Source organism: Oscarella lobularis, chromosome 18 (genome assembly GCF_947507565.1).
Source record: "Oscarella lobularis chromosome 18, ooOscLobu1.1, whole genome shotgun sequence".
Taxonomy (NCBI): Eukaryota; Metazoa; Porifera; class Homoscleromorpha; order Homosclerophorida; family Oscarellidae; genus Oscarella; species Oscarella lobularis.
The window spans coordinates 1,621,757-1,634,127 of NC_089192.1; the positions used below are offsets into that span (position 1 = coordinate 1,621,757).

The following is a 12,371-nucleotide window of genomic DNA, read 5'->3' on the forward strand; positions in this document are numbered from 1 at the left end:
ACGCAACTCTCGACGCAGCGAAGGCCTAGCGTCGTTACTGTGAATGCGCCTTTAGAGCGCCCTTCGTTTCTTATATAAGGTGCCCGTTGCATTAGAGCGTCCATTGTTTCTTATATAGGGAGCGTGTTGCATAAGAGCGCCCTTCGTTTCTTATATAAGAAGCGGGTTTCATTAGAGCCCACCGTTTCTTATAGAAGAAGCGTGTTGCATTAGAGCGCCCTTTATTTCTTATATGAGGAGCGGGTTGCATTAGAGCGCCCATCGATTCCTATATAGGGAGCGCGTTTCATTAGAACGCCTTTCGTTTCTTATATAAGAAGCGGATTGAATTAAAGCGCCCTTCGTTTCTTATATAAGGAGCCCGTTGCATTAGAGCGCCCATCGTTTCTTACATAGGAAGCGTGTTGCATTAGAGCGCCCTTCATTTCTTATACAAGGAGCGGGTTGAATTAGAGCGCTCTTCGTTTCTTATACAGGGAGCGCGTGTCATTAGAGCGCCTTTCGTTTCTTATATAGGGAGCGTGTTGCATTAGAGCGCCTTTCGTTTCTTATAAAGGGTGCCGGTTGCATTAGAGCTCCCATTGTTTCTGATATAAGGAGCGTGTTGCGTTAGAGCGCCCTTCGTTTCTTATATAAAGAGCGTGTCATTAGAGCGTTTCTTATAAGGAGCGGGTTGCATTAGAGAGCCCTTCGTTTCTTATATAAGGAGCCCGTACCATTAGAGCGCCCATCGTTTCTTATATAAGAAGCGTGTTGCATTAGAGCGCCCTTCATTTCTTATACAAGGAGCGGGTTGCATTAGAGCGCCCATCGTTTCTTATATAAGGAGCGGGTTGCATTAGAGCGCCCATCGTTTCTTATATAGGGCCCTAGCGTGTTGCATTTGAGCGCCAATCGTTTCTTATATTGCATTAGAGCGCCCTTCGTTTATTATATAAGGAGCGTTTTGCATTAGAGCGCCCATCCTTTTTATATAGGGTGCGGGTTGCATTAGAGCTCCCATCGCTTCTGATATAAGGAGCGTGTTGCGTTAGAGCGCCCTTCGTTGCTTATATAAGGAGCGTGTCATTAGAACGTTTTTCATAAGGAGCGGGTTTCATTATAGCGCCCATCGTTTCTTATATAGGGAGCGTGTTGCATTAGAGCGCCTTTCATTTCTTATATAAGGAGCGGGTTGCATTAGAGCGTGCATCGTCTCTTATATAGGGAGCGTGTTGCATTAGACCTTCGTTTATTATATAAGGAGCGTTTTGCATTAGAGCGCCCATCGTTTCTTATATAGGGAGCCAGTTGAATTAGAGCGCCCATCCTTTCTTAAATAGGGAGCGTGTTGCATTAGAGCGCCTAACATTTCTTATATAAAGAGCGGGTTGCATTAGAGCGCCCATCTTTTCTTATATACGGAGCATGTTGCATCAGAGCGCCCTTCGTTTCTTATAAAAGCAACCTGTTGCATTAGAGCGCAGTTCGTTTCTTATATAAGGAGCGGGTTGCATTAGAGCGCCATTCGTTTCTTATATAGGGAGCCAGTTGCATTAGAGCGCCCATCGTTTCCTAAATAGGGAGCGTGTTGCATTAGAGCGCCTAACATTTCTTATATAAAGAGCGGGTTACATTAGAGCGCCCTTTGTTTCTTATATAGGGAGCGTTTTGCATTAGAGCGCCAATCGTTTCTTAAATAAGGAGCGTGTTGCATTAGTGCGCCCTTCGTTCCTTATATAAGGAGCTTGTTGCATTGGAGCGCCCACCGTTTCTTATATAGGGTGCGGTTTGTATTAGATCGTTTCTTGTATAGGGAGCTTGTTGCATTAGAGCGGCTTTGGTTTCAAATAAAGGAACGGGCTGCATTAGAGCGCCCTTCGTTTCTTGTAAAAGGAGCGGATTGCATTAAAGCGCTCTTCGTTTCTTATATAGCTTGTCTCATTAGAGCGCCTTTCGTTTCTTATATAGGGAGCGTGTTGCATTAGAATGCCTTTCGTTTCTTATATAAGGTGCGGGTTGCATTAGAGCACCCATCGTTTCTGATATAAGGAGCGTGTTGCGTTAGAGCGCCCTTCGTTCCTTATATAAGGAGCGTGTTGCATTGGAGCGCCCACCGTTTCTGATATAGGGTGCGGTTTGTATTAGAGCGCCCATCGTTTCTTGTACAGGGAGCGTGTTGCATTAGAGCGGCTTTCGTTTCTTATAAAGTAACAACGACAACAAACGATGGCCACTTAACACATACATTTGGGAACTAAAGGCAATTTTTCGTCAAAAATGACGTAAAGAACGCAAAAAAGTTGCTCATTAACCTTCGTCTGAACGGCGCTGATGAAAAGCTCGAGGCCGGATTTATGTTAACCCTTTGACCGCCGATATCCACTCAGGGGGGGTTTTTCACGAGCGCGCGCTAACAGATTCAGGTTTTTTCGAAGAGCGTTTTTTCTTTGGATCTATTAACTTTGGCGTTTCTCTCGATTCGATTGTGGTCAGTGTCCTAATGCCTATCACTTCACTGTTTTTTGAGCTTCGAGCACCTTTCGTTTCGATTTTCGAGTCGCGGCACTTCTCGGCCGTGTTCCTTTTGATTGCTTGCTTTCCGCGAGCGCTTTATGTTTTCTTACTGTATGTAGATATCTTCTAAGCAGCGTTCTGAATGGAACAAATTAATTGCAGAAGTATAAAGGCGTAAAATCTTCGATTTTTCTTAGATGGCTCGTTGTCGCGTTGCTATGGAGAAACTTCCGCCGTATCGAAATGCTGTTCTATACAGAGTGTTGGATGACATCGATTATGTCATTCCAAGTTTTGAAGTTCTGCGCGTTCGTCTACATCGGTGTATTTTTGCGGTCATTCAAGACGACGGGTCAGAGGGTGAATTGATAGAGGGATTCATATGCAACTATTCGCGGTCAGATCTGGCCCAGAGTGATAGTTCCGTTGGAGAGCTGTGATATATTGGTAAATTCTACAATATCTTCTTCGTTGTGCTACAAAATAGACTTTCTCTGCAGACAACGTCTGTTATGGACTACCAATATCAAGACCCACAGCCAAACTTCTGCGGCGACGACGTTCCCGTGATTTGGAAGTGAGAGTCTGAAAAAGAGAATTATTCAGATAGCGACGACGACGAACAGCCTGAGAACAACGAAGACCGTATCGCGGCCATAACCCTAGACCCTTCTATCAACCGAACGGCCTCTGAAGAATCTGGAACGTCTATGCAACGAGAAGAAGAAGGCGACGCAGACGAAAACGAGGAGGAATTATCAACAGCATCGTTTAAATGCCTAGGAGCCGTCAAACAAGAGCCTCATCAAGCCGCTTTGGAACGGGCGCGCGAAATGATTTTATCGCGAAATTAGCCCGCTGTTAAATTAGTAGAAGAACCAGATAATCGGGTCGATCCAAATGCGGTATGTTTTCACGTTAGACTAGAGAACGGTTCGTGGGAAAGAATTGGGTACGTCGCGAAGGAGTTGACGGAGTACGTTAAAAGAGCGATGCACGAAGGAGATATAAGAAATCTGTGCGTAAAATGGATTCGTTACAGATATTGGCCGGGTGGATGCGGATTTTATGCGGCAATCTCAATTACCCGCAGAGGAAGATGGGAGCATATAGTAATGCAAAAAAGTAGTTTATAGGATGGCAATTTAGATATGGTGGTGTAATACAGTTAGTTAGTTAGTTATACAGTTTGTTCGTTAGATTATTGCTATCTCTAGTATGCATTATACATACTGTATCTCATAATGCCTCACAGAACGTCAGGCAGCGGAGGGAGCTGAACAGGACCTGCGTGAAACTGCTGGCGAAGAGAGGCTTTGCCACGGGTAATCATTGCCGATCTTCCAATCATTTTACGCCCAACATGCTCTCTTCTAGCAAATGACATCTTCTGAAGCCTCGATGGCCCTTCGGAAGGCTCGTCGAAGTCAGGTTCGTCGATTCCAAACCTTTTCTTGTTAGAAGTATAGTAATAGAAGGGAAGGCTCTCATCAAGCCTTTTTCCTAACTCGTGGCATGCGACTTTCCACCTATTCTGAAAATTCTTCAGCGTGCAGTCCTTTCCCAAATGCTCATGCATGATACTAAAGAAACATTCCACATCGTCAGTGGAGGATGCTCGAGGATTTTCCGGGCCGCATTGGGCGCACAGTGTGCGACGAATCTCCATGCTCTCTATATTGCAAGTGACAGCAATCAGACTTACACGACTGAATCCTAGCACATTCGTCCACGGCCTAATAAAAGAAAAAAGACAGTTTTTCAAGAATTCATCAACACATTCAATGATGTACCGTACCTTGTGACTTCTAGCGTGGAAAAGTCGTAATTGGTCGTAAACCACGGCATCAACTCATTCAAGATCATGTTCAGGAAACGGTAGTTCATCCGACAACTCTCTAGTTGCGTCAAGCCGCGTTCGTCTGCGCTACGGTGCCAGTCCGAAATCGTTACGATGTAATCTGCCTCTCTGCTGTACTCGTTCTCTCGAAGGAAGTCAGCCACCGATTGTGACAGCAGCCTCTCGGCGTCGCCTACATCTTGCTTTCGAATTCCTGCAAGGGCCGTATATGTAAGGAATGTATTACATGATTTCATCGCTTTGTTCAGGCACTCCATTCGTAAGTCCGATGGGCCTCCTTCACGGGTATGATTGGCTATTCTCTACATAAATATGCGTTTAAAATTTATCTATACTGCCTATGTAAATAACCTTTAGAACGTGATTGTGGTCTTCACGAGCCAGAAAAGGTTCGCCCGTTATAACGTCGATCTCCGGAACGTAGAGACGATGTCTGAATTCAACTCCTTCGTTGTGGTATTTTGTGATCGTGGCGGTAAATTCGAGTTGTGCCAAAAGCGATCGAAGGCAGTCTTTCTCGCTTTCATTGGCAGCATTTGCGAGGATGTCTGCAACAAAGTAATCATAGCGCCAAATATGCTACATAACCTGGAATTAATTTACCGCCACTCCAACTGTGCACAGAATAGCCTTCAGGAATCATTTTCATACGAATCTCCCGTACCGCTGTTAGCCAAAGTCGTCCTTTGTTTAGTTCGCGTCGAATGTAGCGCAGAATTTCCTGTGTGACGTTGTCATTTTTCGTCACGGCTACCGGATTCTCGTCATTTCCTATAAACAAGCCAGATATGGCCTGCACCATTTCAATACCATTGAGAAACGTACGTGATGGCATTAACATGTTCTGCATTGTAGTCAAACTCCAACTGCTGACTTTCTTGCGAACATCTGACCGAATTTGAAAGATATGGACAGGCCGTGATTCACCCCTCGTGAACGGAGAGAATTAAATTCTCCGTCCGTAACGAAGCCTATTGGAAATAAAAGTCTACTTTTTTATACATTTCCGATGTGCATTACCTCTAACTTTCATATTTCGTTCCACCATAGCACGCTTAATTCCGTTGGTTAGATCTCTAACTGTAGCATCGGTCATTCCTCTACAAGAAACTAGTTGGACCGGCGTAGCATAAGGCTTCTTGCTTCGTTCCTCTGGACTTATCATAAACACCATTGCGTGCGTCGCTGGAACTCTGACGAGACGTGTTATTCCTTCCAGAAGTGCCGGACCCTCCTCACGAATCTACGCAGTATTAACTCTGCTGCATGGTACATTTTAACAAAATTTTCACGGTCACCGTTGCGATAGTAGAAAATATATCACGGAAGTCTTCTTCGTCGGATGCTTGTATTATCAACAGACTACTTTTGATTTTCTCGTTGTCGTCGATTGCCGTTTTCAAATCATGAATTTCCCAGAGAAGAGGCAGACGTTTTTTGTCGCTGGAGCTCTTGCTTTTGCGCAGGGACTTCTGTTTGTCTTCAAGTTCTAAAAAAATGATGGTAATAATTAATGGCTAAATGAAAGGAACTATTCTTGACTCTTTTGAAGACGTTGTTTGTATGCGCTCAGTTTTGATAGAATGTAGCCAGCATCGCCAGTCAATGCTTCATGACTGTCCTCCTTTCCAAGATTTACCATCTTCTTTTTCAATGTCGTGTATATTTCCTTCTCCGCCTCCAAACTCCTGTCGTTCAAGTCAACATCACCCGACCATTCTCCCTTTACAGATTCCTGCACGCCAGCCAGTATGTCGCAGGCGTCGGCTTTGATCCAATAGTGGGAATCTGGGAGCGATTTCTGCGCGTCATCAAGTGCTGCCGTCTTCAAAAATAAGTCGCTAATTATAGAGTAAGTTTATGTGACGCTGCATGCCCTACCTGTACTGCAGACGACTTGTTATATTTGCCTTCAGAGAAGTTACGGTAAATTTTGCTGAGAGAAGGCGCGGCAACGTTTATCTTAGCCTGCAGAACAGTGGTTAATCCATTCGAATAATGGCGTTGGTACGATCAAGTAGTCATGCATACTCGACACGGCGTCATCAGTAGGGGAGGTATAGATGACCACCCAGGACCTCGATGAAGATTGAACCACCTATTGCCGAAGCTATGGTACATGGTATCTGCCCAAGACAGGTAGTCTGGTGGACACTGAGGAATCTTAAATTTAGACAACATAATTATCTCAAATTTGAAACTCTATGCAAGAACAAACCGTGTTGCGGTGCGAGGAATTGAAAAAGAGTATCTGATATTCTATCAGACCCGTTGGCATGCGATCTAATGGCAATCTTGTTTCATTTCCTTGACTGGTCTCAACGCCAATGCAGCGTGCCAGTCCTGCAATCATGTTAGTTCGTCCTAAACACGGGCATGTACTTTGACGAAAGTAATAAGTAATAGCATTTACCTGCGTTCTGAAGGTTTTTCATTCCGTTCAATGAGTCCTCGATGAAGCCACTACACTCTTGGTGGATTCCCTTATCCTGGCACAGCAAAGAAAATGCCCTATTCATAAATTGTATCTGCCAATTGCAACCCTTTGCTAATGCTTTGCAGGAAAAGATACACTCACTAAACCTTTTCTCGTGACGACAAAGTGCCAAAGAGGAAATCGATGTCAGCAATGACACTGTCTGTTTGAACACCCGTCGAAATTTCTTGCCTCTCCGTTTGCGTTGCACGTGAATGATTTTCGACAACCGCCGTCTCCAAAGAGAGGTAAGCGTCCATTGCGCTGTTATGGCGAAATCTATATTTTTTCATGATTCGAACTCGACACGATGCAGCTGGTCGCATAATTATGGTATGACGATAGTATGACCCATTGATGTTCTTGCTATACCTGTACGAGGAAATCCCGTCTCCGCCGTCAATTTTGCAGCAGCGTCGATCCAAACCGCCAATCCGCCCGCGTCTCGCGGCCACCGCTCGTTTTCGCTCGAAATTATTTTAAGCAAGGCCATGTCCTCTTCTTCCGACCAGCGTGCTCTTAATGGCTCGAAAAGTGATTTTCGCGCTCGTGGACTCGCAGGTGGTGCCGCCGGTTCATGCTGATCGGCTCTAGCGGACTTCGACGTGGGGGTATGGCCCGTTGGAGACCACAGAGGCAACGATCTCTTCAAGGAATCGCCGGCTTTCGAGCTGTCCATTCTAATGACGATTTTATTCAATGAACGACAAATTGGACTAAAATGTTCCATGCAGCTAAAGAAAAGTCAATCATTATAAAAAACATTTAGCCTACATGTTGAACGAAAATCCGTCCTTCGAGGGAAGAACAGACGCGAGAGTGAAGGACGCGCGATCTCGAAATTTGCAAACAATTCAGACCGCGCAGCTAAAATTTCGATTGAATACCATGAAAGAAGACAACCTGTCCTTCGAATGCTTCGATAAAATGCCGTTTTATCGATTTTTCAAGACGTATCGAAGACCTTAGCGCGCGCTCGTGAAAAATCCCCCTGATATCCACTTGTGTGGAGAATAACGCGCGCTAAAAATACACTTATCCACAGCGTCGCAGTGGGTCGCAGAGCATTCGCGCAGTAGTAGGGTTATACGCGTAGTCCTTGCGTACATCTACGCGCTAAGTGCGCAGCGTTTCTAGAGAGGTTGCTATGGTCTTCGTGGGATGACGTAACAGCATCCACGATGGCGACCCGACGCTCTTGCCGAGCTCGAAAAGCAAGACAGGACCCTTTTTTTGTTTCGTTCGACGACTCTGATGACGAGGAAGATCATACAGATGCGATTGTTCAGGAGTATGGTAGGTTTTAGTTCACAAATTTCGAATAACGATCGAAAACGGAAACTGTAGCCAACCAACCCGTCGACAGCTCTTCCGGGTCCGAAAGCGACAACGAAGACTTCGAAGAGGATGTAATCGAAGAAAATCCGCCATCGCCGATGGAAATCGAAGACGAAATCGGGTCTGAAGAAGACGAAGAAGCTGATTCGCACACTTCCGGTGACGCCCCCTTTGTTTTTTTTCCGCGTTCCATTTTATACGTTTTTTGTACTGTAGACATCGATTATACGAAATTATTTACACCAGAGTGGTCTGATGCGTTTCTCCATTACCCTTTGATGGAGTTTGAGGACGAATCCGGGCCAAATGTCGCAATTCCCAATGATGCTAATGCTCTCACGTATTTCCAGCTTTACTGGTCCGACGACGTGATTGACCTGCTTGTCAAAAACACGAATGCGTACGCTGAACACATCAGGGGACCTAATCCGAGTTCGTCTTGTCGCGAATGGTACCCAACAACTCGACCGGAAATGAAAGCATTTTTGGGTGTTACGCTGCTAATGGGCTTGCTAAAGCTACCACGACTGGAAGATTACTGGCAAAAGTCGTTCCCGTACCTGAAAACTCAAATCCCAGTAGTTTTTTCCAAAACGAGGTACGAGCAGCTCAAGAGATTTTTGCACGTTTCAGATATAGCTGCGGACCTTCAAGCAACAGCGTCAACTGCCCCGCGAGACAAGCTAATGAAGGTAATTACATTTCTCATATAAACGTACTTTATGTATTGTTACTCAGGTACGCCCCCTTATAAAGCATTGCCTTGAAAAATTCAAATCGTCATTCAAACTTGCGAAGAACATCACAGTAGACGAGGCAATGATACCTTATAAGGGGCGCTGGAGCATCAAGCAGTACATGAAAGACAAGCCAACAAAATGGGGCATCAAAGTCTATGTACTTGCTGATGCTCTAACGGGCTATATCTGGAATTTTTTCATCTACGTTGGAAAGGCTGCAGCACAGGGCGTAGAACCTGTAGAGGGGCTTTGCAGCCGGGCAGTCCTTGACCTTGTGGACGACTGCCATTACAAGGGCCACGTATTGTTTGTGGACAATTACTACACAAGCCCTTATCTCTTCGAGAAGCTGTTTTACTACGATATCTACGCTACTGGGACAGCCAGGGTCAACCGCTCCGGTTATCCGAAGTCACTCAAAAAACAACTTCCAAAGAAACCAGCAAGAGGCTACTACAAGCATGTATCAAAAGGGCCTATGACGGCTGGGGTCTGGTATGACCGTCGCTACGTCCATTTCCTCTCCACAGCTTCACCTCCACTTTTGTCTCCGTCAAATACAATGGCGTCAGTTCAGCGGCGAGAAACACACGGTGCAGCGCGTGTGACAATCCCATGCCCCGCTTACCTTCCTGATTACATAAAGTACATGCGTGGTGTTGACCGGGGCGATCAGCTCTTGGCGCTCTATGGATCAGGAAGGAAGTCGAAGAAAGCATGGAAGAGAATCTTTTTTTATTTGCTGGAAAGCTCCATCTTGAATGCTTACATACTAGAAGGGTTCAAGAGCGATCGCCACGCTGTCAGAGGTCGTGAGAAACGCGATCTCAAAGAGTTTCGAAGTGAACTGGCATCTCTGCTAATTGACGGATTTTCATCGAAGGGATCAAGGAGCGAAGAAGCAACGTTTGATTTCTTGAGGCTCAACTGCAGCTTACCCCACCTGCCTGTTCCAGATAACAAAGGAAAAAAGAATGATTGCAAAGTTTGTCTTATTAGAAAAGTGGGGCGACATCGCACAATCGTTATCTGTTCGACGTGCAACGTCCATCTTTGCGTTGCGACAGAAGGACGCCGTTGCTTTTACGAATGGCACACTAAGAAGACCTACTTTAGGTAGAACAGATCCTAAAAAAAGACAATTTATTTTTCAATTTGTTGCCATGACAACAAAACTGCGTGATTCTGATTGTTCATTTAATGAAGATCAAAATAATATATGGTTGCTATGATGAAAACCGAACTGTTCCTTAGCTATTTCAAATTGCGCGCCATCCGGTTCTGCGCAGATAGATATTGCTGACGGTGAAAGGGTTAACCCTTTACCTGCTTTCCCGGACGGAAAAGTCCGCCTTTCTTCGCTTTGAAAATATTACTAATTAGTAATAACTTGATCAAAATCACATAAAATGCATCCAACAATAGCATAACATATAGGGCAGGTAAGAAAAATTAGATACAGCTGGTTATCTTTTTAACACTGTCATCCCCATCGTCTTCCTCGTTGTCGTTGGCATAGTCGTCAGTGTCGTCGTCGCCGGAAAGAAATGCGTCTAGGATTGCTTGAGCGGAACGTTTGAGAAGTGATCCTTGTGAGAGACTTTGTTGTTCGGTTTTGCTCTTTTGGCAGAAGAAATAGGAAATATTGTTGGATGAAGAATTACGCCAGATTTTTCACCATTCACAAAATGACTTGAGCAGACTTTGTGACTTCTTTTAGGAACCCACGAATGTGGTCGTCGAATCGCATTTATCCATACCCGTCGATGTGATAAGACTTTAGGAAAGGCGTAGAACTTCAAATGCTTGTCCTCTCGCGAATTATTGTAGCAGTTCGGAACGCAGCAAGTATAGCCCCTCGCGTCTGCCTTTCGCGACCTGGAGCAGCAAAGAAAGACGATTCTGAAGCTCCTGGTATACATTTTGGTGACTCTCCAGTAGCTCCACGGCTCGTGTCCACCGAATCCATACCTTGGTGCGTGCGCGCGCATCCCATCTGGGAAATCGGCTTTTTTGTGCTCAAGCGGAAGAAATACGTGCGAGAAATCACTTCGAATGGTTAGAGTATTTATTTATATACACGTCAAGACTCATAGCAAGCAGAAAAATGCATTGCTACGCGAGTACGAGGTCACTTCCGGGTTGGCTATTTCAACGTCTAACTAAGCTATCGAAGCAGCTACAATATAAAGAGTTACCTGAACTTAACACGCTTGACAGTAAGTAGCTCCTAAAGTGCCAAAAGCGATTCTAGGAATTGCTAAATGAGAACGGGACGCCTTTTCATATGGGCCTGCAACACTGATCCCCACTTCAAAATGGCGCCCGCACATGCGCAGTCATTACGAAAAGGGTCTATTGAAAATCTGCAAAACGACGTTGTTTTTCTTCTAAGTTTCACGTACATAAACTTGTCGCCTGCCGTCATTACAGATTGGAATTATGGTTGGGATTATGGTTAGGAGTTTAGGGAGAGGGATAGGGTCGGCTTGTATATCTGGCCACACGAGATCCTTTATCTCCACTAAGCTACGACTAACCGATGAGAGCAGTGACCTACTCACTCTTAGACACAGAACGATCCGGTGCGTGATCGAAGAAGGAGGAAGGGAGATGATATCACCACAACGATCTTGTCCAAGGGGACAAGGTTCTCCTTTCTTTTTGTTGCTTTCTTGTTTCATTCTTTTTCTTTCGTTTTCTAGAAAGAGAAGGAGAGCGCGTAGGGAGGCCGGTATGTTTTTATACCATCCACACATTATGTGCGTGGTGGCTTTCCCCGCTGCTTTTTCGATTGGATCAAAACCGTCCCATTGTTTTACGAATGGGGGAGCAAGGAGAGAAGGATAGGAAGAAAGGAACAATAATTATAGATTCACCGTTGTTTCCCACGTAGGTAAGCCTTCCATTTTTCTTCCCTATATATTTTCTTTCTTTTTAAAATTTTTATTGACTCCTTTGTAGGAGTGTGATGGGGGCTTCTATTGGTACTGTTGTACCTATCCCCTGCTCTCCTACCTTCAAAAAGAACTTTTGGAAGGATGAGAGCAGTGGTTTTTTACAGTGGATCGATTATACCTTCCTTTTTTCTTTTCGTGGTAAGAATGGTAATTGGAGATACTCTTGTACCTTATTTTATTTCTCTTATTTAGAGCTGGAAGAATGGCTACGGTTCTCCGTGGGTCTGATGTCTTCCCAATATAGGTATGTCATATTCTTTTTTTTTTGTTTTTCAGTTCTAATCGTTCTTTTATTTATAGGGAGGCGCGGGGATGTGTTTACTACTTTTTGTATCCATCTCCTCGCCATTTTTCCTGTATAAAAGAGAAGAGGAAAGAAGTGGTGACACAAGGAGAGGTATCATTGAATAGTTTTCTATTTGCAATGATTTTTTGCACTCTTCTTGTTTCTAGGGATGAAGATGTAATGATGGTACATGTTTGTACCCGTTCTCTTCTCA

The 12,371-nt window shown here is 44.6% G+C and overlaps 1 protein-coding gene across 1 annotated transcript; it reads left to right on the forward strand.

The window, feature by feature from the left end:
* Window positions 1–8,014: 8,014 nt before the first annotated feature.
* On the forward strand, window positions 8,015–12,153 carry LOC136198158 (piggyBac transposable element-derived protein 4-like). The gene is made up of 7 exons (XM_065988068.1): window positions 8,015–8,129; window positions 8,181–8,330; window positions 8,388–8,863; window positions 8,910–9,374; window positions 9,558–9,896; window positions 12,064–12,093; window positions 12,148–12,153. The coding sequence occupies exons 1-7, from the start codon at window positions 8,015–8,017 to the stop codon at window positions 12,151–12,153; spliced, it is 1,581 nt and encodes a 526-aa protein (XP_065844140.1).
* The last annotated feature ends 218 nt before the right edge of the window (window positions 12,154–12,371 follow it).

Bases quoted from the DNA above. Each gene is read 5' to 3' on its own strand.
- LOC136198158 (XM_065988068.1), top strand. From the start codon at position 8,015: ATGGCGACCCGACGCTCTTGCCGAGCTCGAAAAGCAAGACAGGACCCT. The intron at 8,130-8,180 runs GTAGGTTTTAGT...CGGAAACTGTAG, and splicing joins TGCGATTGTTCAGGAGTATG to CCAACCAACCCGTCGACAGC. The intron at 8,331-8,387 runs GTGACGCCCCCT...TTTGTACTGTAG, and splicing joins AGCTGATTCGCACACTTCCG to ACATCGATTATACGAAATTA.